Source organism: Carcharodon carcharias, chromosome 18 (genome assembly GCF_017639515.1).
Source record: "Carcharodon carcharias isolate sCarCar2 chromosome 18, sCarCar2.pri, whole genome shotgun sequence".
Lineage (NCBI taxonomy): Eukaryota > Metazoa > Chordata > Chondrichthyes > Lamniformes > Lamnidae > Carcharodon > Carcharodon carcharias.
Genome location: NC_054484.1, coordinates 17,470,208 through 17,497,710, shown reverse-complemented (window position 1 = coordinate 17,497,710; position 27,503 = coordinate 17,470,208). Strand labels below are relative to the sequence as shown.

General features: G+C 40.4%; 1 protein-coding gene across 4 annotated transcripts in view; it reads left to right on the top strand.

Moving 5' to 3' along the window:
- LOC121290967 (amyloid-beta A4 protein-like) overlaps window positions 1–27,503 on the top strand; it is a 186,801-nt gene that overhangs the window by 60,405 nt on the left and 98,893 nt on the right. For all 4 annotated transcript variants that reach the window (XM_041212048.1, XM_041212047.1, XM_041212046.1 and 1 more), the window contains exon 3: window positions 21,028–21,157. In XM_041212048.1, the coding sequence (XP_041067982.1) occupies window positions 21,028–21,157 (130 nt within the window). The remainder of the gene's footprint in view (window positions 1–21,027; window positions 21,158–27,503) is intronic.

The window sequence follows — 27,503 nt, the reverse complement described above, 5'->3', positions numbered from 1 at the left end:
GGGTGATTCCTTTTTGGTATCAGGAGAGGATAAGGCCAGGCTTGACTGTGGGGCCTCCTGTGTTGGATTGGTGTGGCGCAAATGTTACTTGCCACTTCTCAGCCCATGCCTGAATGTTGCTCAGACTTGTTGCATGCAGGCACAGACTACTTAGGTATTTGAGGAGCCACGGATACGACTGAGCACCACACAAATATTAACGAACATCCCCACTTCTGACATTATGATGGAGAGAAAGTCATTGAAGCTGCTGAAGACATTTGGACCTCGGATACTATACTGAGGGACTCCTGCGGTGATGTTCAGGGGTTGAGACAATTGGCCTCCAACAACCAAATCCATCTTCCTTTGTATTAGAATTAGCTCCATCCAGTGGAGAGTTTTCTCCCAATTTCCATTGGCTTCGGTTTTGTTAGTGCTCCTCATTGCCCCATGGAACCAGGGTTGACCCCTTGGCTTGATGGTAATCGTACTGAGGGATATGCCACGCCATGAAATAACAAATTATGGCTGTATGCAATTCTGCTGCTGTTGATGACCTATACCACCTCTTGAATGTCTGGTTTTGAGCTGCTATATATGTTCTGAATCTATCCCACTTAGCACAGTTGTAGTGCTAAATAATAAATGGAGATTATCTTTAGTGGGAAGACGGGACTTTGTCTCCATGATATGGCACAGCTGATGGTAAATGCTGAGTTGTTCAAATCCCATGGGGAAACTTGAAACAACGGCCACAACTTGTCTTGCAGTTTAAATAAATCTCGAGATGTGTGCCTTGAATTCAGTAGTAATAAGACCACCAAGTTTTATAGGTTTTTACTAAACTAGATTAAACATTAATTAATAAGAAAAATGATTTTAAACACATACATAGATCTACAAAATACTACTATGCTAACTTCTAAATCCACTACTTAACCTGACTCCCAGTTACACTTTCGTCAAGACAACAGTAAGACACACAGATCTTAAAAGACCCAGGCAAGGTGACATACAATACCCTGAACCAGTTAAATTCAAAATGTGTTTTCTTAACTTCAGTTCTGTGAAGTCAGCAGCTTGAGGCATGGATGCTGAAGACTTTTCACACTTGTTAGATCTTAAAAATGTCTACCCTTACAAACAATCTTCACTACATTATACATATTTTCCCCTTTGAATGCAAATTCCCACTGTTTCACTATGTCTTTGGATTTTATCGTTCTGATGATAAAACTCTTGTAGCACTAAGTTTTACCAGTAATCTTTGGGGACAAATAAACACAATTTCTAAACTTCACCTGGCTAGGTGATACATTTCACTCCTCCTTTGAAAACAATTTAGTCCGGTTTATTTAAAAATGCAAATGTCCTTTTACACCTATGTTTACCTACTTAACATTTCAAATCATGCTCATGTTTACATCAAAACCATCAGACTAACTGCCTTTAATCCAACTAAGTCTCTCTCTCTCTCTCTCAGGCACGCGCACACAACTATTTTACAATAAACTCCAATAACATTGAGAATTATATATTACTGACGCCCCCCTCCTTATTAAAAAATAAACCGTCATAAGTTAAAAAGATGGCCTCATTTTTATTAACCCATTTTATACTATCTCCTATACTTGCAGGAATACATTACCAGATGCATGCATTAACATAATATATACACAAATCCTTCATATCAACAGAAATCATTTCAGTTCAGTGTCCAGGTTTTAAATGTTCAATTTTCCCTTTAAGCTTAAACTCTTGATAATGCACCTGCAATCAGATTTTCTCATCCCACTACTTGTATAATCTGTAGATTATATTGTTGCAATCATAAACTCCATCTGAATAGCCTTGCACTTCTGTCTCGAAATTTGTCCAGAAACTTTAAGGGATTGTGGTCTGTATAAACAATTGTTTCTGACGATTTGTTTGCAACATAAATCTCAAAATGCTGCAATGCTAACACCAAACCAAAAGCTCCTTTTCAATTGTTAAATAGCTTCTCTTTGTGTATTCAACTTCCGTGAAAAATACCATATTGGTTTTTCAATTCCAGTGTCCGCATTTTGTAACAGTATGGCTCCAATACCTATATCACTTGTGTCAACGGCCAACTTAAATTGCTTAGCGTAATTGGGTACTGCCAAAACTGGTGTTGTAATTAATTCAGTTTTCAAATTGTCAAATGCCTTCTGACAATCCTGTGTCCAGTGAAACTTCTTGTTTTTTAATAGTTCAGTTAGTGGAGCAACCACACTGCTAAAACTTGGTACAAATTTCCGGTAAAACCCACTCATGCCCAGAAATCTCTCAACTTCTTGTTTTGTTGTAGGCATGGGAAAATCCATGATAGCCTTGACTTTCACATCTCTCGGAGTCACCATACTATGTCCAATGGTATGGCCTAGATACGTAACTTGTGCTTTTGTAATTTCACTTTCAGCCAAGTTCACCACCAAATTAGCTTCTTGTAATCGAGTAAATAATTCTTCCAAATGTTGTAAATGCTCCTTCCACATCTGACTGAAAACTATCAAGTCGTCAATAAAAACAGCACAATTGCTCAGCCCTGCAATTTCTTTGTTTGTCAGTCTTTGAAATGTTGCAAGCGCATTTTTCATGCCAGTAGGACTTTAAACTGATATAGTCTATCTGGCATCACAAAAGCCTTTGCCCTGTCCAATAATGGTACTTGCCAATATCCTTTTAGCAAGTCAATCATTGTGATAAATTTTGATTGTCCCACTTTCTCAATACAATCTTCCAACCGTGGTATAGGATATGAATCCACTTTTGTCACCACATTCACCTTTTGATAGTCCACACACAGCCTTTGTGTTCCATCTGGTTTCAGTACCAGCACAATAGGCGAACTCCAGTTACTGCAACTAGACTCAATATCATCATTTTGAGGAATAGATTCGATTTCTTTCCGTACTTGTGATAACTTTGCCAGAATTAATCTATAAGGATGTTGCCTGAGCGAAGATGAAACTTCTACACATACATCATGTATAGCTAAATTTGTCCTTCCCACTTTATTTCCACAAATATCTTTGTGTGACCGCAATAGCTTTTCCAAATCACATTGACACCTGCCTGGAAGATAGCTCAATATTGCGTTTAAATTTTTAAGTACCCCCTCATTATCCCGTATCATTAAAGATTGACTAGCCCCTGTGTCCCTTAAAATTTTAACATCTTTACCTGCTCTACCCTGTACACATGGAATGACTTTCCCTTCACACATAAAATCTTTAAACATTTCTACAATCTGCTCCTCCAAATTATCTTTGGTAAATTGTGAACACATTCCCACTTCCTGTTTTACCTATGCACAAACCACTGGTTTTTCCTGTGCCTGAACTTCAGAACCCACAGTACTTTTACTTCCAGTACTTTTCTGCACCCCTATAATTGCAACAGATTTTCCCTGCAATTTCCAGCACATAGATTTCATATCTCCAACTTTATTACAATGGAAACACCTCAATTTTCGAAAGTCACTTCTCCCCTCAGCACCTTCCTTTTTATTCTGAGAAAAAACTTACTGCAAATTTCCACGTACTCCTCTTCCCTGACTACCCACCTTCCATTCACCCTCCCGTTTTCTATCCTTTTCTGATTTAAAAGAGTGACGATCAAAGGTCTAGCCCTATGACGTAACTCATAATCATCAGCCAGTTCTGCTGCTTGTCTTACCATTTCAATCCTCTGTTCTTCCACCTGAGTTCTCACTCCCAAAGGGATTGAATCTTTAAATTTTTCCAAAGGAATTAACTGTCTAAGAGCTGCATATGTTGTCTCTGTCTTTAATGCTCATATCCACTGGTCAACATTACTTTTTTTACTCTTTCAAACTCAATATAAGTTTGCTCAAGCTGTTTTCTCATATTCCTAAATTTCTGCCTGTATGCCTCAGGAACCAACTCATATACACTCAAAATAGCCGTTTTTTTTAACCACATCATTGTTCACCGACATTTCTTCTGACAGTGAAGCATAAACCCCATGTCCTGTCCCCACCAACCTGGATTGTAACAACAATGTCCGGTTTCCCCATGGGCATTTCATCTGTTTAGTTATCTTCTCAAATGAAATAAAGAATGCTTCCATATCTCTTTCCTCAAACTTTGGAAGAGCTTGTATAAATTTAAACTTATCTCCCCACTGGGTTCTGGTCTGGAAATAAGTCCTTCCTCACCTACCGTAGTCTCTTTTTTAACTGCCTGCATTTTAAGCTGGAATTCTCTCTCTCTTTCTCTTTCCTCCTTTTCTAACTTTGCCATTTCTAATTCCCTTTCTTGTTTTCTTTCTCTCTCCTGCCTTTCTGTCTGTTCCCGCTTGAAATGCTCTTCCTTTTCCTGCTACTCAAGTTTTTTAATTTCCTTTGCTTGTTCAAATTCAAGCTTCATTTCTAACTGAAGTCTCACTACCTCCAGCTGTGACTCACTAGTGTCAGGTATCACTTCCAACTTTAAATGCTGTGCTATACCTTCAATTATATCTGCTTTCTTAGCCCCTGCAGGTAACCCCAATTGTAATTTATCAGCCAATTCCATTAACTTAACTTTAGTTACCTTTTGTAAATCAGTCAAAGTTATAACTTCAGCATCCAAACAAGTCTGAACAACTGCCAAAGCTGTACCTCTCATCAGCTCCTGAATTCAAAGTGTTTCTCTTACACGTAAGCTCAAGAATTACCAACTCCAACCCACTCAAGGAATTTCAGATATATCCCAACAGAGCCTCAGACTAAGTGATGGCACAGCCGATGGTAAATGCTGAGTTGCTCAAATCCCAAAGGGAAATTTGAAACAACTACCACAATTTGTTTTGCAATTTGTATAAACCTCGGGATGCATGTCTTGAATTCAGTAGCAATAAGATCACCAAGTCTTATAGCTTTTTACTAAACTAGATTAAACACTTATTAAATGAGAAATGATTTTAAACACATACATAAATCTGCAAATTGCTACTATGATAACTTCTAAATCCCCGACTTAACCTGTCTCCCAATTACGCTTTCATTAAGGCAACCATAAGACACACAGATTTTAGAAGACCCAGGCAAGATGACACTTAATACCCTGAACCAGTCGAATTCAAAGTGAGTTTTCTTAATTTCAGTTCTTTGAAACAGCATAGGTGCGGCATAGGTGCTGAAGACTTTTCACATTTGTTAGAACTTAAAAATACCTACCATTACAAACAGCCTTCACTGCTTTATATATATTTTCCCCTTTGAATGCAAATTCCTATTGTTTCACTATGTCTTTGGACTTTAGCTTTCTGATAATAAAAATCTCTCAAACCACTAAGTTTTACTAGTAATCTTTGGGGAAAAATAAACAGAATTTCTAAACTTCACCCAGCTAGGTGACACATTTCACTTCTTTGAAAACAATTTAGTCTAGTTTATTTAAAAATGCAAATGTCCTTTTACACCTATGTTTATCTACTTAACATTTCAAACCTAACTCATGTTTACCATGTTTACGTTGAAGCCTTCAGACCAGATTCCTTTAATCCAATTAAGTATATCATACATGCATGTGCATGCACACGCACAGAGACAGACACATGCCACTATTTCATAATAAATTCCAATAATATTGAGAATTATTATATCTTCCTGACACTCCATATTATATCTTCCTGACACTCCTCAAGGTCAGTGGAGTGGCCACTCCTACCAATACTGTTGTAGACAGATGCATCTGCGACAGACTGGCAAGGTCATATAGGCTTTTCCCTTGCTGTTTCTCTCACCAACAAGCCCAGTCTGGCAGATATGTCCTTCAGGACATGGCCAGCTCAGTCAGTATTGGTGGTACCAAGCAGCCCTTGATACCCTCCTTGCTCCCTCCAGGCGTTCAACATGGTAGAGCACTGACTGATCAGCTGAAGGCAGACGGTAGGTTGATAATTCGTGGGGTCAGGCGTTAACGTTGAAGATTCCCAGGGCTACTCTGTCTTAACTGTATACTACTATGCTGCCATCCCTGGTCAATGTGTCCTGGCCCTCCAGCAGGACAGACTCAGGCGTGGTGATGTAGAAGTCCAGGATATGTCTGTAAAATATAATTTGGTGAGTATAACTGTTAGCTTGTTCTGTGACTAGTCTGTGGGACAGCTCACCCAATTCTGACAAATAATGAGGATGTTCTAAGGTCCACTGGGTAGGGTATGTCTTTGTCATTTCTGACGCTGAGCTTGCTTCCGGGCTGTCCATCTAGTTTTATTCTTTTTACAACTTTTCTGTCATGGTTTGATATAACTAAGTGCTGTTTGTGGATCTGGGGTCACATGTAGACCAGGCAGATTCCCTTCCCCTAAAGAACATTAGTGAACTAGATGCATTTTTACAACAATCCACTAGCTTTATATTCCAGATTTGTTAATGAATTAAATTTAAATTCCACCAGCTGCTATGTTGGGATTTGAATTCGTGCCCTCGAAGCTTTAGTCCAGGCCTCTCAATTCCAAGTCCAGTAACATTACCACTACGCCACCATTCTGCTGTTAGAGGAGAAACCTTTTAAAGGCTTTGCTAGCTACCCAGGTAATCATTAAATGTAACTTTTGCTGTATTTGGCTCCAGAACTCATGGTATGCTAAAAAAAAATTGATAGGTCTCTGTAATTGTACTCATTTGACTCCTGTTTGTTTTATGTATTCACTTGCTTGTATTTTCCATCTGCTGCCTTCCCAGACCTATATTTGTAAGAGCTTAATATACTGTAGCCAGTATATAATTGTACTTCATCGCATAAGCAGAATAAACTGCATTCAGAAACTCCAATGCATTGCAAGACAAGTGCTGCGATTAGCACTTTAACATTTACCCTGCTGAATAAACAAAAAATGGTGTCTGAATGCTGTGATTGATTTTAAATGTTTGTGTACATCGGAATGCCTACACTTCTTTCATGTAAGCGTCACCTACCAGAAGTGCCAATGCAGCAATTATAAGTTGTCATCTGCTGGTGCAGCCAAAAACGTTCAAATAAGAATGCGGTTAATGTAACTTCAGTATAATTTCTTTTCTTTTCGGGTTATCATTGGGAGGATAGCCTATTCAAGCAAAAAATTCTGATATTCAATAAATTAGTCTCTTGAAAAATACATCTTTATTTGTCCTGGCAAGCTGGCAACACAATGTATTGCCCAATGGTGGTTGCTCTGAGAAAGTAGAGGTGGCCCAGTTCCTTGAACCAATGCATTTCTACTGATGATGATCCTTTCAAAATGATGTTAGATAGGGTATTCCAAGATTCCAACCCTAGTGACTATGATGAAAGGCAAACACATGTGGTTGGTGTGTGACTAATAGGTGAACTTGGTGATAGTGCCCTCAAAAAAAATGGCTGCTTTGTTTCCCTTAGTGATAGAGACCATAAGGAAAGAAATACTCTCAAAGTCTCCTTGTTGAGTTATTGTAGTGCATCCTGCAGATCGTCCGTACTGCAGCCACAGTGTGCCAGTGTAAAGGTGGTGATCAAGCAAGCTGCTGTGCCCTGGACAATGTTAATATCATCAATGTTGCAACTGCAGGGACCAGTGCTCCATCGCACTCTTGAGCTTGGATCTTTTGGATGGTGTAAAGGCTTTTTGAGGGGTCAGGAGGGGATCCAATCATCACAGACAGCCCAGCTCTCTGCCCTGCTCTTGTCACCATAATGTTACAGTCTGTACTGTTAATCTTTGTTATCATTATTGTGGGTCTTGGATGAGGTTGTCCTTGATCAGGATTGATTGAGACTGCTGGAGGTAAGGCTGTCGGGTAAACTTTATATTAAACATTGTACTAACTACTTACAGTGCATGGCATAACATGTGATTTACATAGAAGCTCAGGATCTCAGCCTATTCCCATGTGATCTTACACCACTGATGTAGACTGTGTATTTGCATATTTAACATTAACACTTTACACAACAATCTTCCAGTCAGCAGTAATGTTGATGATTTGGGACTTGGTGGCAATGGTGGTGCCATTGAAGATCTAAGGGAGATAGTTAGGCCATCTTATGTTCAAGGTGGTCATTGTATGGCACTTGGATGGTGTAAATGTTACCTGTCAAGTTTGGGTTTTGGGCATTCCCTGATGTGTGCTTGCATGAAGCAGCTTATTGACAGAGATGGGTTGTAAATGGAGTTGAACAACTGGAATCATCAGTGAGCAACCCTAGTTCTGAACTAAATGACACTGGAAGAATATTGAAGCAACTGAACCTGGTGACGCTAATGACTCTAAGGAATTCTACTATCGATGATCTGGGGTTGATATTTGGCCAGCCTAGTACAATTTTCAATGTCCTATATGGCTAACTACTGAAAAATGTTCCCATTGAAATCAGTTTTGATTGAACTCCTCTGTGCCACACTCAATTGGATGCTACCTTGATGTCAAGGATAGCTACCGTCACTACTTCTAACATTCATCTGTTATGTTCAGATTGACCATCTGAATCGAGGTCATGACATAATCAGGAGCCAAATTGTTGTGTAATTCGCATCCTCAGACAGCCTCCTTCAACACCCCCATCTCCACACCCAACCTGCCCCCAACACCCCCCGCCCTGCCTCTCTCTCTCTGATTTGTGAAGCTGCAGTACTGGATGAGCAGAAATCTCCTCCAACTAAATATTAGGAACACCAAAGCCATTGAATGATAGGATTCCTTAGAGTCATTAGCCTCACCATGTTCAGTTGCTTCAGTATCCTTCCAGTGTTATTTAGTTCAAAACTAGGGTTGCTCACTGATGATTCCAGTTGTTCAACTCCATTTATAACCCATCTCTGTCAATAAGCTGCTTCATGCAAGCACACATCAGGGTATGCCCAAAACCCAAACTTGACAGGTAACATTCACACCATCCAAGTGTCAACAATGACCATCACGAACATAGGATGGCCTAACTACCTCCCTTAGATCTTCAATGGCGCCACCATTGCCCCCATCACAAATAACATTCCTGTGCCACTGACTCAGCCTCTCTCCCTGGCCACTGTCTGAGGTTGAACCAAGCTCTTTGCAAACATTGTATTATATTTGACCCCCAAGAGGAGCTTCCAGCCACACATCTGCTCCATCATCAACACAGCATGCTTCTACGTCCAATTCATCGCCCACCTCTGCCCCTATCACCTTTCAGCTGCTGTAACCCTGATCTGCCCTTTGATATCTCTAGGCTTGGCTATTCAAATGTCCTCTTGGCCTTTTCCTGACTCACAACCAGTCCCATTCACCCATCAGCACTCTGCCCTCAGACTTAAGTTGGTTCCCAGTCTGGAACACTGATCTTAAAATTAGAATCCTTGTTTTCAAAAGCCTTTATCGTCGCCCATTTCCCCCCGCCACCCCGGCCTCGTCATCCGCCCGTCCTCCCACCCTCCCCAGGCCTCGTGTCCCCAGGCTCACCCCCCTAAGCACTTCCTTAAAGCTTTAAACCTTTGACTAACTTTCTGGTCATCTGTCTTGATACCTTATGTGGCTCAATGTCAAGTTTTGTCTGATAACACAAATCGCCTTGGGATGTTTATGCAAAAAGCACTATATAAATGCAAATTTGTTCTGGTATATTGGAACCTGTGTCAATTGCTCAGCTTTTAAATTTTCTATTAATCTTTCAAGCACAGTGACAACTTTGCCTGTAGAGCTTTTGTTTGCGCTTCCAGCGAAAGGCTAAATCACCAAAGACTGCAGTATTTTCGTGCTAGCCCTTGCCTATGACAAAAGGCTGCATAAGGATCATTTGGACAGCAGTTTCATCGTTCCATAGCCATTTATCTACTTGGAGCAAACACAATCATAGTAGAGCCCTGTATCTTTGGGAACAAGCCCCTCATTGAAATACTCGGAGCATTGCCCTGATAAAAACATTTGTCTGTTGGCTAACACTAACCGAAAGCAAATGCTGATATGATAATCTTATCAAACTGATTTATCGCCGAGGGGAAAAAATTGTCTAGAGTGTGAATTATTTCCCTTGACTTGCACCAGCCATCCACATAGCCTTTTAATAAGATTTGTGTTTGAATTATAGGCAATTTTACACTGTGCACTGAGAGTTCCTTGGAATTTGATTGAAACTATTTGGGCTCATTTACTGTAGAATCATTACAGCTTGGAGTAATTATTTTCATCCATCACTGAACTGGGTTCATATTCCAGTTCCAAAAGTGGAAAGGTGATATTGCGTCCTTGTGCATCACTCGGTCATAGGGTAGTCATCACGTGGGAATGTTAATATTTAAAATACATGTGTAATGGATATTGTCAGATTGCCATAATGGCAATGGTAAGACTTTACTGAACTTCTATCAATTACTGTGTTTAGAAGGATATTGAGTGCTTCAGGATGCTAAGAATGTATCACTGCATGATACTGGGGGGATGGAACAGTGAGGCCTCTGTGGTTCCAAATTGCGCTATTTTGCTGTAAGGGAATAGGGAGGAGAAATCAGAGACTTCTCTTTTTGAAATAATTTTTTTGGCTAAGCTTATGCCTGTGCAGGCTTGTTCAGAGAAGTGTAGATGAGAACATTGACAACCTGCTTTTTGTGTGCAGGACATACTTGGGCAATTTTCCACACTGTTGGGTAGATGCCAGTGTTGTAGCTGTACTGGAACAGCTTGGCTAGAGGTGAGGCAAGTTCTGGAGCACAAGTCTTCAGTACTGTTGCCGGAATATTGTCAGTGCCCATAGCCTTTGCTCTATCCAGTGCATTCATGCGGAATGAATGGAATTAGCTGAAGACTGGCATCCGTGATGATGAGGACCTCTGGAAGAGGCAGAGATGGAGTCTAATAAGCAGTGAGGAAGATAGTAATAGACTTCACAAGGACAGGCTGGTGGAATGGGTAAACAAATAACATATGAAATTCAATGCAGAAAAGTGTGGAGTGATGCATTTTGTGTAGAAAGAATGGAGAGAGTTAAAATTGTACCAATTAGCATGTATTAAAGGAAGTGTGAGAACAGAGAGACCTTTGCCCACAAATCATTGAAGCCGACAGGACAAGTCAACAAAGCAGCTAATAAAGCATACCTGGGCTTTATAAAGAAAGGTATAGAGAACAAAAGCTCAGAAGCTATGTTAAAATGATATAAAACACCAGTTCATCCTTAATTGTCCAATTCTGGGCACCATATTTCAGCAAGGATATGAAGGCTTTGGAGAGATGTTCCAGAATGAGGGATTATATTTTTGTGGGGAAACTTGGGAGTTGTTCTCATTCGAGCAGAGAAGGCCAAGAGTAGATTTGATAGAGATATTTAAAATCATGAAAAAATTTAGATGGAGTGAATAAAGAGAAGCTGTTTCCAGTGGCTGTAACGTTTGATAATTAGAGGGCACAGATTTAAGGTGATTGGCAAAAGAATCGGAAACAAAATGAGGAAAAGCTTTTGATTAGGATTTGGAATGCATTGTCTCATAGGGTGGTGGATACAGATTCAGTAGTAGCCCCTCCAAAAAGGAATTGTATAAAGATTTGAAGGGGGAAAAGTGCAGGGGCTGATATTAAAAGTTGTTTCAAGGATCCGGCACAGGCATATCAAGCCCGGGGATCAGCCCTAGTTGAAAGAAGAGTGCAGAACGGTCTGCCAGGAGCAGCACCAGGCATACACAAAAAAAAAATGAGGGGTCAACTTGACGAAGCTACAACTCAAGACTATTTACAGTATAAGCAGCATGTGATAGATGGAGCTAAGCGATCCCACAACCAACAGATCAGATCTAAACTCTGCAGTCCTGCCACATCCAGTCGTGAATAGTGGTGGACAACTAAACAAATCACTGGAGGAAGTATCATCCTTAATGATGGGAGAGCTTAGCACATCAGTGCAAAAGATAAGGCTGAAGCATTTGCAACAATCTTCAGCTAGAAGTGCCAAGTGGATGATCCATCTCTACCTCCTCCAGAGGCCCCCAGCATCACTGATGCCAGTTTTCACCCTATTCAGTTCGCTCCACATGACGTTAAGAAATGACTGAAAGTACTGGATACTGCAAAGGCTGTGGGCCCTGACAATATTCCGGCAGTATTACTGAAGAATTGTGTTCCAGAATTTCCTGCACCCGCTGTTCCAGTACAGCTATAACACTGGCACCTACCCGGCAATGTGGTAAATTGCTCAGCTATGCCCTGTACACAAAGTAGGACAAATCCAACATGGCCAATTACCACAGAGATAAAAACAAAAATAAAAACAAAAAAACTGCGGATGCTGGAAATCCAAAACAAAAACAGAATTACCTGGAAAAACTCAGCAGGTCTGGCAGCATCGGCGGAGAAGAAAAGAGTTGACATTTCGAGTCCTCATGACCCTTGGACAGAACTTGAGTGAGTCCAAGAAAGGGGTGAAGTATAAGCTGGTTTAAGGTGTGTTTGGGGGGGGGTGGGTTTGGGTGGGGGGAGATAGAGAGAAGTGGAGGGGGTTGGTGTGGTTGTAGGGACAAACAAGCAGTAATAGGAGCTATTACTGCTTGTTTGTACCTACAACCACACCAACCCCCTCCACTTCTCTCTCTCTCCCCCCACCCATACCACGCCCCCCCCCCCCCCCCCCCCCCCCAGACACACCTTAAACCAGCTTATACTTCACCCCTTTCTTGGACTCATTCAAGTTCTGTCGAAGGGTCATGAGGACTCGAAACGTCAACTCTTTTCTTCTCCGCCGATGCTGCCAGACCTGCTGAGTTTTTCCAGGTAATTCTGTTTTTGTTATGGCCAATTACCACCCCACCAGTCTATTCTTGATCATCAGTAAAGTGATGGAAGGGGTCATCAACAGTGCTATCTAGCGGCACTTGCTTAGCAATAATCTGTTCATTGATACTCAGTTTGGGTTCGGCCAGGGTCACTCAGCTCTGGACCTCATTACAGCCTTGATTCAAACATGGATGAAAGAGCTGAACTCCAGAGGTGAGGTGAGAGAGACTGCCCTTAACATCAAGGCAGCATTGAATGAATATGGCATCAAGGATCCCGAGCAAAACTGGAGTCAGTGGGAATTAAGGGCAAACCTATGCTGGTTGGAGTCATACCTATCACAAAGGAAGGTGGTTGTGATTGTTGGAAATCAATCATTTCTGTTCCAGGACATCACTGCAGCAGTTCTTCAGGGTAGTGCCCTAAGCCCGCTATCTTCAGCTGCTCCATCACTGACCTCCTATCATAAGGTCAGAAGTGGGGAATGTTGGCTGATGATTGTACAACGTTCAGCACCATTCGTGACTCCACAGATACTGAAGCAGTCCATGTCCAAGTGCAGCAAGACCTGGACAATATCCAGGCTTGGGCTGACAAATGGCAAGTAATAATTGTGCTACACAAGTGCCAGGCAATGACCATCTCCAACAAGAGAGAATCAAACCATCGCCACTTGACATTCATGGCATTACCATCACTGAATCCTGCACTATCAACATCCTGGGGTTACCAATGACTAGGAACTAAACTGGACTAGCCATTTAATACTGTGGCTACAAGGGCAGGTCAGAGGCTCGGAATCCAGTGGTGAGTAACTCACCACCTGACTCCCCAAAGCCTGTCCACCATATACAAGGCACAAGTCAGGAGTGTGATGGAATGCCGTCTACTTGCCTGGATGAGTACAGCTCCAGCAACACTCAAGAAGCTCGACACCATCCGGGGCAAAGCAGCCCACTTGATTAGCACCCCATCCACTAACATTCACTCTCTCCACCACCGACATTCATCAAGCCTCCTTAGACAGCAAATTCCAAACCCACATGACCACTACCATCTAGGCAGCAGACACATGGGAACACAACCACCTGGAAGTTCCCTTCAAAGACACTCGCCATCCTGACTTGGAAATATATCGCTGTTCCTTCACTGTCACTGGGTCAAAATCCTGGAACTCCCTCCCTCACAGCGAGCGTATCTATACTGCATGGACTGCATATTTTTGAGTCTTTCTCTCCCTCCACAGGATACAGTATCCTATCAACATCTGCTCAAGAGGTCAGTCATTATACACAGATGCTGTCAATATTTAGCATCAAGCAGACGATATGACTGTGGGATGAATGGGCAGTGCTGCCACGTACAAATTTGACAGAGGTAGCCACTGTGGAATTGGAATAATAACCCTGTATTAATTTTTTTTTCCCTGCCAGCCTAGAAAATAAACATGTGATTCAGAGAGATCAGCTAACTTACACAAACCAAGTGATGCATTCACCTATGGAGACATCGGGGACACTTTGTAGTGTTTGTAACTCGTGACATACAGTTTTAAAAGAATTTGAAATTGCACATGTCATGACAGTGTCACGTGATATTTATTACCCATCTTTATAGGGAAAAGAAAATCCTGGAAATATCTATTCAACTTTATTGCCCCCTCACTGTTCAGAATATACAATGAGGAAGGTGCCCATTCGGCCCTTCAAACTTGTGCCAGTTATGTAGCAGTTATGCAATGTTTTTTAATATATTCATTTATGGGATACAGGCGCCGCTTGCTTGGCCAGCTTTTATTGTCCATTCCTAATTGCCCTTGAGAAGGTGGTAGTGAGCTGCCTTCTTGAACAGCTGCAGTCCATGTGATATAAGTATACCGATAATGCTGTTAAGAAGGAAGCTGTAGGGCTTTGATCCAGCGACAGCGAAGGAGCTGAGATATATTTCCAAGTCAGGTTGATATATGGCTTGGAGGGGAACTTGCAGATGGTAATGTCCCCATGTATCTGCTGCCCTTGTCCTTCTAGTTGGCGACCGTGGATATAGAAGGTGCTGTCTGAGATTTGGTGAGTTCCTGCAGTGCATCTTGTAGATGGTTCCACTGTACGTCAGTGGTGGAGGGAGTGAATGTTTGTGGGTGGGGTGCCAATAAAATTTTTTGAATAGGTATCGGAGAGGGTTGATGAGAATAATGCTGTCGATGTGGTGTACATGGACTTCCAAATGGCATTTGATACAGTGCCGCACATCAGACTTGCGAGCAAAGTTATAGCTTGTGGAATAAAAAAAACAGCAGCAACATGGATATAGAATTAGCTGAGTGGTAGGAAACAGAGTAGTGGTTAATGGAAGGTTTGTAGTGGAGTTCCCCAGGGGTCAGTATTGATACCCTTGCTTTTCTTGATATATATAAATTTTTGGTGTACAGGGCTCAGTTTCAAAGTTTGTGGATGGTATAAAACTCAGAATCATTGTGAACTGTGAGGAGGATAGTGTAGGACTTCAAAAGGACATGAATAGGTTGGTGGAATCAGCCAACAAGTGGCAGATTAAATTTAGTGCAAAGAAATAAGAAATGATTCATTTAGGTAGGAAGAACATGGAGAGATGGGATAAAATAGAGGGTACAACTCTAAAGTGGGTGCAGGCGCAGAGGGACCTGGGTGTATAAGTCATTGAAGGTGGCAGGACAAGCTATGAGAGCGCTTAATAAACCATACAGTATCCTGGGTTTTCTTAATAAGGGCATAGAGCACAAGAACAAGGAGGTTATGTTGAACTTGTATAAGTCACTACTTCGGCCTCAGCTGGAGTATTGCATCCAGTTCTGGATGTCACACTTTAGGAAGGATGTGAGGCATTGGAGACGGTTCAAAGAAGATTCACGAGAATATTCCTGTGGTGAGGAGTTTGAGTAATAAAGATAGAGTGAAGAAATTAGGACTGTTTTCTTTTGAGAAAAGGAGGCTAGAAGGAGATTTGATAGAGGTATTGCAGCGGCGGTGACATAGTGGTATTGTCACTGGACCAGTATTCCAGGGACCCAGGGTAATGCCCTGGGGACCCAGGTGTGAATCCTTCCATGACAGATGGTGGAATTTGATTTCAATAAAGATCTGGAATTAAAAGTCTAATGATGACCATAAAACCATTGTCAGTTATCATAAAAACCCATCTGGTTCACTAAAGTCCTTTAGGGAAAGAAATCTGCTATCCTTACCTGGCCTGGCCTACTTGTGACTCCAGACCCACAGCAATGTGACTGACTCTTAATTGCCTTGTTCAGAGGGCATTTAAGGATGGGCAATTTTAAAAAGAAATCAAGATCATGAGTGGTCTGGACAGAGTAGATGAGGCAAAACTGTTGCCACGTGTGAAAGTATTAAGAACAAGACAGCACCAATTTACAGTAATTACTAAAAGAAGCAATAGTGATATAAGGAAAAGCTTTTTCACACAGAGTGGTTAGGGTCTGGAATGTTCTACCAGAGATGTGGTGGTGCAGATTCAATTGAAACATTCAAAAAGGAATTAGACTGTCATTTGAAAAGAGAGAATGTGCAGGATTACATGGAGAAGGTGGGAGAATGGATCTAGGTGAGTTGGTCATTCAGAGACCTGGTGCAAACATGATGGACCAAGTGGCCTCCTTCTGTACCGTAGCAATTCTGTGATTAAGTCTGAACTCGTGTTTCATTTCCATTTAGGCTTTTCTCCAGGGAGGATGCTTCAAATGAGTTGATCGAGTGATTTGAAAAAGGGTGGGTTTATGATGCGCTGGGTATTGTGGATAGAACAGTGTGTAACTTAAATGCTGTACGAATAAGCATTTCAGGTGGTGAAACAGTGGGTGGTGAAACAGTGCTCCATTGTGCATTGTCAGTTCTTTGAACACCCAGTTTTATGCTGCTTAAAGTAAATGGCCTGAGGGAATAAATTTCTTGTGATAGCTAACTTCATTGTATAATACAAGTGGAATGCAAGTCCCAGGGCAGCTGATAACTGGAGTTAATTCAGCTCATGAGTACGGTAAGTATTTTTACATAATGTGGAAAGTAAGGAGGGTGGAGAGTCTCAGGCTTTTTGCAAAAGCCATATTCTCCAGAATGCATACCCATACACTTTTTCTACCTATGTGTTAAAACATTCCAGTGATCTTGTCCTGAAATGGTTCCATTGCAAGCAGTGGGAGGCCATTCCAATGAGTTTTGGACAAGGTAAGGGAGAATGGCAGCCCCTAGTAATTGTATTTAAGCAACTTCATCAGAGGGAGTCATTACATTTAAAGCATAATATAAATAGCTGGAGGAAGGATGAGCAAAATTTGGTTGCAGTGAACACTTAGCACCATGCTGACATTCTGCAATCTAGTACTGTGCACATGTTGAGCTTTACTTCAGCATTAGGCATACATAGTGGTTATATTGCTCGTCTAGTAACCCTGAAGCTTGGACTAATTAATGACTGAGAGACACGAGTCCAACTCCCACCATGAGTGAATTTAAATCTAATTAATTGAATAAAATGTGATATCAAAAGTTAGCATTCAGTAATAGTGACTGTGAAACTACCAGGTTGTCGAACAAACCCATCTGGTTCGCTAATTTTTTTTTTGGGAAATCTGCTGTCTTCATCTGGCTTGCCTTACATGTGACTCCAGACCCATAGCAAGGTTGTCGTTTAACTGCCCTCTGAAATGGCCTAGCAGGCCATTCTGTTGTATTCAGAAAGGTGGCTCACCACCACTTTCATAAAGGGCAATATAAGATGGGCAAAGCGTTAGCCACATTCTGTGAATACATTTTCTTTTTAAAAACCAAGGCATGTTAACATGGTCTTATTACTTGTCAATGGTTTTTCCACAAATATAGCTTCATCAGAATTTATTTCTGTAAACTGTACAGAGAGGGTGTTGAGGCTGATGGTAATGGTTTAACGTACCAAATTTCAGTCTTGTTTATTTTTGTCTTATGTTCTCCACTATAAACAGCTGGCCTTTTTATATCTAGAAATTCTAGCAGTCATTGACCTTTTATTTTAATGGGTTTCATTGTGTTTCTAAGTGGAAAACAACAAAAGAAATTGTGCTGTGCTGTGTAATGCTGAAATACCTCTGTGGGGTGTGTTTAGTTTACAGGGATTAAATTAAAGAGACCAAGGTGTAAAGTTTTAAGCATTTGATCTTTTCAGTTCCACAGCCACATTTATTAAAATATAGTTGGCATTTAAAGTGTTCAGCTGGATTACACAAGGACACAAGAAATAGGAACTCGAGTAGATCATATGGCCTGCCAAGCCTGCTCTGCCATTCAGAACAGTCATGGCTGACCTTGGGCTTCAACTCCATTTTCCTGCCCACTCCTTATATCCCTTAACTCCCTGAGATACCAAAAAATCTGTCTATCCCAGCCTTAAGTCTATTCAACAATGAAGTGTCCACAACCCTCTGAGGGTTCCAGAGATTTACAAACCTTTGAATGAATTAATTTCTCCTCATCTCAGTCCCTTACCCTGAGACTGTGCCCTCAAGTTTTAGACTCCCCTACCAATGGGAGGAATCTCTGTCTACCCTATCAAGCCCTTTCATCATTTTGAAGGTTTCAATAAGAATGCCTCTCATTCTTCTAAACTCCAGAGAATATAAAACCAGTTTACTTGGCCTTTCATCATAGGACAATCCCCTCATCTCAGGCACCAATCTAGCGAACCTTTGCTGCACTGCCTCCAATGCAAGTATATCCATTCTTAAATATGGAGACCAGAACTGCACACAGTATTCCAGATGTGGTCTCACCAAAATCCTGTATAATTGCAGCAAGACCTCTTTATTCTTGTACAATCCCCTTGCAATAAAGGCCAACATGCTATTTGCCTTCCTAATTGCTTGCTGCACCTGCATGCTAACTTTCTGTATTCCTTGTACAAGCACACCCAAATCTCTTTGACCATCAACACTTACAGATTTCTCACCTTTTAAAAAATATTCTGCTTTCCCATTCTTTCAACCAAAGTGAATAATTCCACATTTCCCTACATTATAATCCATCTGACATCTTGTTGCCCCCTCACTTAATCTATCTATATCTCTTTGTAGCCTCTCTATGCCCTCGCCATCTAGCTTGGGGCAGCAAATTTCAAACTTAGAGAATCCCGAAGCCAGTTGAAATCACATGCACTTAGCAAAGCATAGAAAGATTAGAACAAGTCAATATGGTTTTACTAAAGAGAAATGCTGTTTGACACATTTGTTTTCTGAGGATGTAACTAGTAGGGTAGGTAAAGGGGAACCAGTTGATGCAGTGTTCCTGGATTTCCAAAAGGCAATTGATAAGGTGCCAGACAAACGGTCAATAGGCAAGGTAAGGGCTCTTGGAGGTTGAGGTGATATTTTAGCATGGATAGAGGATTGGTTAATAGGTAGAAATCAGAGAGTGGGCATAAATAGGGTTTTAGTAGGTTGGCAGCCAGTGAATAGCCGCAAGGATCAGTGCTGGAGTCTCACCAATGAAATACGATGTGAAAGAAACATTTCTTGGGCCTGAAAGATGGGTGTGAATATTCCACAGGGGTCTGAGGGGCTGAGCTTATTAACTACATGCATAGATTTGCTGGGCACAGAATTGAGGGGAGAATATTGAAATTTAGGATGGATATTGCAAATCATAATTATGGAAGACTATTGAAGGGCATAGACTAGCAGGGTGGGAAGGCGTAGTTCTGATTAGAAAAATGAAGCAAAAGTATTTTGAAAATACTAGGGAAAGGAAATAACAACTCCAAAAGGTAATATTTTACTTGACAGAGAAGATCAAATAGATATAAAGGTGACATGAAAGTCACACTACAAACATTTAAAACTGGACTTTTTACAAAAAAGGCACACTGAGTCCAGCATGTTTTACTTAAAGATATAGAGTACAAAAACAAGGAATTAATGTTGAATTTGTGAACAAACCAAGGCTGCAGTTGGAGCATTCTATACAATTTTGGTTATGCATAATAAGGGAATAAGAACAATGGAAAAGATGCAGTGTAGATTCAGTAGAATGTTGCCACAGATGAGGAATTATATTTTTAGAGACACAGAAGGTAAAGGGTGATCAGGTTGAATTCTTAAATTAGAAAGTGTTATGATGGGGTAAATAATTCTTTTATTTCGATCTATTATTTCATCTCCACCTTTAAGCCCATTTCGATCCCTTCCCCCACCCCACCCCCACTAGGGCCATCTGCCACTAGCTTATCCTCTTGCTACCCTTAATGTCCCCATTAGCATACCCTTTAAATAATATCACCACCGTCAACACCCCTTTGTCCTTTAGTCTATGACATCTTTGTCAGTCGCTTCTTGGCCTCCACCTATCATTGGCCCTCTATTGAGCTCTCCTGTCCCACCCCCTTCTACCAGCTTATATTTCATCTCATTTCTCTGTGTCTTAGTTCTGATGAAGGGTCATTCGGACTCGATACGTCACCTGTATCCTTCGCCGCAGAAGCTGGCAGACCTGCTGAGTTTTTCCAGTTATTTTTGTTTTTGTTCTAAATAATTCTTTTCGCTGGCAAGGTGATAATGAGGGTAGAACCTTAAGGTAATCACAATTAAATGTGAGGTTAGAAAAAACATCCCCATATTGGATAAATATAATGTGAAACTCAATCGCAAACTCTGCCTATAACAAATTATTTTAAAAGTGAATTAAATAGTTGCTTTTAAAATGGGACATGAATAGGAGATTAGGTTAAGTGGTACACAATAGACCAAATAAATGTTTCGGTGGTTTTCCTCAAAAAGGAGTTTTTGCCTAACTGACTCTATATTTAATAAATATTACAATTCTGTTTGCAAAGGCTACTAATGTTTCGAATGGAAAATTATTTCTACAGAAATCACTTTCCAGTTTAAATTGAATCTAAGAGTTCCTTATTACCAAGTGACCTGAAATCTTGTTCTATTTGTGACATCACTGAACTTGAATGCATTTTATTTTCAGTTGATTAACCAGAATGCATTTTTTTTTCCTACAAACTCCAGAACATAGAATATTTTTAGTTCCATTGATCCTCAAGCATACGTAGCCTACCAAATCAATTTTGCCAGGGAGCAGTTGTCACTGACGATTTGCGCTTCAAGAGCAGAGTTGCTTCCAAGCGTGTAAAAGCCTGTACTGTGTGTCAGAGTCAGTGACAATGAAAATTGCATATTCAACAATTCAGAAATATAAACATCAGGATGAGAATGCAGTCTGAATCAAGGCTGCAGAGTTCAGTGCTGTTACTTTTGGCTTTATATTTGTAATTTTTTTTTCTCTGTCTCCTAGGTTTATCCTGATTTGCAGATAACAAATGTTGTTGAGGCCAACCAACCTGTCACAATCCAGAACTGGTGCAAAAAGGGTCGTAAGCAATGTAAAGGCCACCCTCACATCGTGGTTCCTTACAGATGTTTGGGTATGTGTGTTATCTTTTATTTCAAGGACGCTATTCTGGCAATTGTTTATAATCTCACGTGTCTAAAATATTCCACATTGCATTCTCTGGAAAATGTTCTATGAAAATTAATTTATGCTTTGAACATTCTCTGCTCTAAATGCTCCTCACACAACTTAATCTAATTAGCACCCGCACAGCCTCGAGCAACAGTGGAAGCAATCAGATAAAAATATGGTGCATCACTTAATGTTAAAATCAATTTTACATGATTCTGTACTAAAATAATTTTAATACTCTTGCATAAACCATGTTTTTCTCTAGTGTAGCTCTTCCTGTAGTACTCTTCCATTTTTTTTTGTCAATCTTTTTCCTTCACATCTATCTGTCATGCTTAAATTTTTCTCTTGTTATATTAATGAGAATCCTCCAAAATTTCTCTGATTTCACAGCATTATTTCCACTGCTTGCTGTATATCAAAAGAAATGGTCACTCCTACTGCAGATCCTGTTGCTGCTCTTGCTTCTTTGTCTTTCCCTAAGCACTGTGTTGCTCCTCCTTTTCTGTTTCTTCCTTTACCAATCGCTTACGCATCCTAACTTGCACTTCTTCCCCGTCCAAAATGCAATTTCAGAGTGACTGTGGTGCTTTTCATGGTTCCATAAACTGCCTTCCCACCACTCAACTGAGTACCTTGTTTTAGTTGCATAGAGCATTTGATGCATTTAATAAATTAAGTCAGTCAGTAGTTTATGAAGTTGACCACCATGACACTGAAATCATGACGAAGTCTGTTTTTGACCAATGATTGTCACCACAGTTGTGAGTGAAGTTAGCTTGGGCTGGGTAAGCACATTACAAACCTTTGTAAGAAAGAAATTGAAAGCTTTCTTCGTCATCTCTTAAAATCAAGACCCCTAACAAACAGCCCACCTGCACCCTGCAGCGAGAAATTTGAAAGCTGCATTCCAGTCTGTGGGCTGCAGTTTAGCACTAGGGCTAGTATCACTGCAATGAAGATACTTAAGTTTACTGATTTTTTTTTGAGGGGGGTGGTGGGAAAAGGCAGCATTGTTGGAGAATTAATTCTGTCTATCCACAGAAGCATAGTAATATCCCTGTACCCCACCCCCACCCCCCCCAGCAGAGTTTGACCCAGTTGGTAGAGTTTGACCCAGTTGAAACTTATATTTGGATTAGATTTTGCCGAAGAACTTTTTCTTCTCTCCCTGCCCTCATACCACTAAGATTCAGCACAACTTAATCTCTAATCCCAAGGTATTTTGCAATCCCCACAACCATAGCAAAGCTATGTGTCAGAGATCAAAAGCCCAGGGCAGGGTGAAAAATGACAGCTGAAAGAGGGAGCAGGCAGTATCAGGTCGAAGGTCAACTTTTTGACAGCATGTGGTATGCAACAGTCTGCCTGCAAATCTTTATTCCTATGTCACAATTGAGAGTTGCATCTTTTATGTCAACATTACTAATTGCTGTTAGGGCAGCAAAAGACTTGTTTGCCTTGAGACAAAAGTAAAATGTAATATTTCTATAAAGGTAACTGGAGCATTACAAATAAAAATCTCTCATAGCAGAGTAAAGCAAAGATATTTATTCCAAAGAATTTGAATTTCATAAATGATATGATGCAGATTGATTTTTTTCAATAACAAAAGGATATAAATCAGGAGTCATTGACATGTTTCTCATCTTTTCTATTGACCTATACAGCTTGGCTGGAAGTTTCCTCTCAATTGCAGTGTTCTTCAGGGCAAAAGATTGTGGAGTTTTAAGCATAACTTATATCCAAATAAAATCCAGTTTCTGCAATCTTTTACACTGGTTTAAAAAAAATCATAGATTGGTTACAGCACAGAAGAAAGTCATTCAGCCCAGTTAGTCTCTACTGGCCCTCTGCGAGAGCAACTTGGCTAGCCCCGCTCTCCTACCTTTTCCCCATAGCCTTGCAAGTTTTTACTCTTAGGATAATTATCCCATTCTCTTTCTAAAGCCATGATGAAGCCACCACACTTGTCATGCAGTGCATTCCACATCTTAACTACTTTCTGCATTTAAAAAGGTTTTTCCTCAATTCACTGCTTTTGCCAATCATCCAAAATTGGTGTACTCTGGTTCTCGGCCCTTCTGCCAATAGGAATGGTTTCTCCCTATCTCCCCTGTCCAGACTCCTCATGATTTGGAACACCTCTATCAAATCTCCACTTAACATTTTCTTTAAGGAGTACAATCCCAGTTTCTCCAGCCTAGCCACCTAACTGGTTCCAGGGATGAGGGACTTCAACCCTCTCTAATGGTTTTACATACTTCCTAAAGTGTAGTGCCCAGAATTGGTCGCACTACTGCAGTTGTGGCTGGACCAGTGCTTTTTAAATGTTCACCATAACTTCCTTGTTTTTGTAATGTATGCCCCATTTATAAAGCCCAATAATTTGTATGCTTTATTAACCACTTTCTCAATCCACCCCACCTTCAATGATTTATGCACATATACCCCAGGTTCCCTCTTTTTTAGAATTGTATCCTTTGTTTTATATCGTCTGTCCTCATTCTTCACCAAAATGAATCACTTCACGTTTTTCTGCATTAAATTTCCATCTACCACATCCTTGCCCATTCCACCAGTCTGCCTATGCCCTCCTGCAATCCATCACCATCCTCCTTATAATTCACAATACTATTATGTTGGAAACTGGCCTTACCACAAAACTGGCCACAGTCTGAAATTGAATGAATCAATGTTGCGAGTTTCTGCTAATTCTGCCGGTTTGCTCTTAAATTTAAGCTAGTTCCTTTGGTGCAAAAAAACTTCAACTAATTTATTTTTAATTCATTAACCCTGATTTCACCAATATAAGCCAGCTAGAAAATAGTTCTGTATGGGTAATCACTTTCAATTATTTAAAACAAAAACAAAAACAGAATTATCTGGAAAAACTTTATTTCAATTATTTAAAGTCTGGTTACTCACAGCTATACTGATTACAATGCTTATTTTTAGTGATTCAAGCCATATTCAGCTGTATTAATCAAATCCCAAGTTACCACTATTATTTAAAGCAAAAAATATTTTAAAAGTTATGTTCAAGTGCTGCCTGATTGGACAGTTTTGTGGCAAATTTCATGTTCAGCGGTAGACAAATGAATTTGAGTGGAAACTTGAGCAAATTTACAACTCCCAAACAGTGGAGTTTACACCAGAATGTCAATTTGTGCCCAAAGGCGAAACTCTATCCCCTTGTGTCTCAATTTCTGAGGTTGTATAAATAATTCTTTCAAAATCAGTGGCTGGAAACATTTTAGTGACCCTGGCTAATTAAAAAGCCCACAGTTTGGGAGGTCAGCCTACAACGTTGCATTGCTTAATATGGTAATTGCATTAACGCACAGCTGTTTATCGAGATAAAGTGATGAGATTTTGTGTGAATATACTGTGTATTGCCCTGTTTGCTCCATTCTAAAGTTGCCATATGCCATATGGTGCTGATAGATTAGATTGTGGCTCATCCCATTTTCTTGTTTTCTTTATCATCTCCCTGCCCTCTATCCCCACCCAAAAATATATCTTTTACCAACCTAATCAGACAATTCAAGGTAGGATATAAGTTACATTCTGCAGATTCTTGTATTTAGTTTTGTTGTCTGTTTAAAAATTAATTAGAAATTGTGTAAACTTAATTAGTTAAAGGGGTTTTGATAGATTATATTCCTGAGTGACTGGATCCAATGTACCTGGAGAGAGTTCTCATTTGACTATTGATTTCAGAATGTAGATTGTAAGAAAAAAGAAAAATAATTTTTGGAAGAATTTCAAAAATAAAAGATTGAATGTTAGATTCTTTACCTTTGGTGAAGACAGTTGACATAAGAATTACTGGGGAGGGTGGGAATGGTCTGCACCTAATATTGAACCACTACAAATTTGTGGTAGGAGTAGACCTTTTAGACATTTCCTATAAAAGTTGGTTTCATTGAGCTAATTAATGCTGGTCCAATAGGTTTACATTTATTTTTAAAGCTTCAAAGCCTTCTACTACAGTGAATACTTTTTTGTATTCATTCATGGGATGCGGCTGTTGCTAGCAAGAGCCCAACTCAGGTCCTTTTAGAGGGCGGTTAAGTTAGTGAACCAGATGGGTTTTTATAATATTCCAGTAGTTTCATCATCACCATTACTGATATTAGTTTTTTATTTTAGGTTTTATTTCATTAATTGAATTTAAATTCCCTAGCTGCTTTGGTGAGATTTAAACTATTGCCACTGGATTACTCGTCCAGTAATTAAACAATTATGTTACTATAGCCCTAAATGCCAATGTCAGAAGTGGAATTTGACTGCACGTCCCTAGAAAGGGACCAAAATTCACCAACCTTTAGCAGTCCTTGAATCTGGTGGCCTTGGATCACTCGCCTATCCTGACAACTAGCCCTAAAACTTTCGTCATTGGATCTTAAGTCTAATGCCTTAAATACTCTGCCGTCTTCATGTTGAACCTGTCAAATTGGCTATGTCTGGTTTGTGCAATGATTGAGCCCTCAGAGAGAAGCTGAGGCAATCATTGCTCAGTTGGCTGAAAATTGTTGCAAACACTTCAGCCTTATATTTTGCACTTGCATGCTGAACTCTTCCATCATTGAAGGTGGAGTTGTTCATGAACTCTGCTCCTCCAATTACTTGTTTAAACGTCTACACCATTTGTAAATATTGTGACAAGACTGCAAAGCTTTGATCTGATCTGTTAGTTTTGGATTGCTTAGCTATGCCCTGCCCTGAATTGAATTAACGAACATGGCATTAAAAAGTCTGCTATGCAAACTAATGGCATAAATTTAAGAACGTAAGGAAGAGTCGGCCATTCTGCCCTTTGAGCTCGAGTCACCATTCAATTTTTTTAATTCATTCATGGGATGTGGCTGGGCCAGCATTTATTGCCCATCCCTAATTGCCCTTGTTCAGAGGGCATTTTTAAGAGTCAACCACATTGCTATGGGTCAGGAGTCACGTGTAGGCCAAACCAGGTAAGGACAGCAGATATCCTTCCCTAAAGGGCATTAGTGAACCAGATGGGTTTGATTGACTGATTTTCAATCTCAACTCCAGCTTCCTGCACTGTCCCCCATCTCTTAATTCCCTTAGTAACCAAAGAGCTGTGGAAATTCCCAGTCGTTGAACATATTCAAAACAGAGCTCTGTGTTGCATGCACATTATGCCTGTCCCTCTGCATGGTAATGACATAGTTGATTATATGCCAATGCATAGGATAGGGGCGCATTGAAGCCATCTTGTTGTGATTAGGGAGGTGGAAAACTATGGTAATTAAGAGCTCACACTCAGCACGCATCTTCAGCAAGAGGAGACCTTTGCTGTTAGAACTGCCAATGCTGTATTTTATGATAATCTCTTTGCATGCCTGGTGATCTGCACCAATTCTTACATTGAAATGACCAGGGAGGATTAGCTTGTCTAACATCAGCACAATAAAATTCAAGGAATGGAAGTCCTTATCTTTGACTTCATCAGGGTTGGTCACAGTAGGGCAGTAAACACTGATGAGTGCCTTGCAGGAAGAGTGGTGAGGTTGTCTTATGAGGAGATGCTAGGGCGACTGGGTCTATGTTCCCTTGAATTTCAAAGAATAAGGCATGAAACTTACAGACTTTTTACAAGGTGTGACAAGGTAGATGTAGATAATAGGTTTCCACTGGCTGGTGAACCTAAAACCAGGAAACATAATCTCAAGATAAGGGGTAGGCCATTTAAGACTGAGATGAGGAGGAATTTATTCACTCAGCGGGTGGTGAATCTTTGGAATTCTCTACCCCAGACAGCTATAGAAGCTCAATCACTGAGCATGTCCCAAACAGAAATCGATAGATTTCTGGAGGCTAACTGTTTCCAGTGGTGTTCCACAGGGCACAGTGTTAGGGCCCTTGCTGTTTGTTGTATGTATTGATGATTTGGACACAAATGTGGAAGACCTGATTGGGAAATTTGCAGATGACACAAAAATTGGCCAAGTAGTTGAGAATGAAGAAGATAGCTGTTGTCTCCAGAATTATATCAATGGTTTGGTTGAGTGGGCAGAAAAGTGGCAAATGGAATTCAATCCAGAGAAGTATGAGGTAATGCGTTTGGGGAGGTCAAACAAAGCAAGGGAATACTCATTAACTGGGAAGATATGGAGAAAGGTTGAGGAAATGAGAGACCTTACAATGCATGTCCACAGGTTCCTGAAGGTGGCAGGAGAAGTGGATAAGGTGGTAAAGAAAGCATATGGAATGCTTTATTGGATCAGGTACTGAATACAAAAACAGGGATGTAATGATGGAACTGTATAAAACACTGGTTA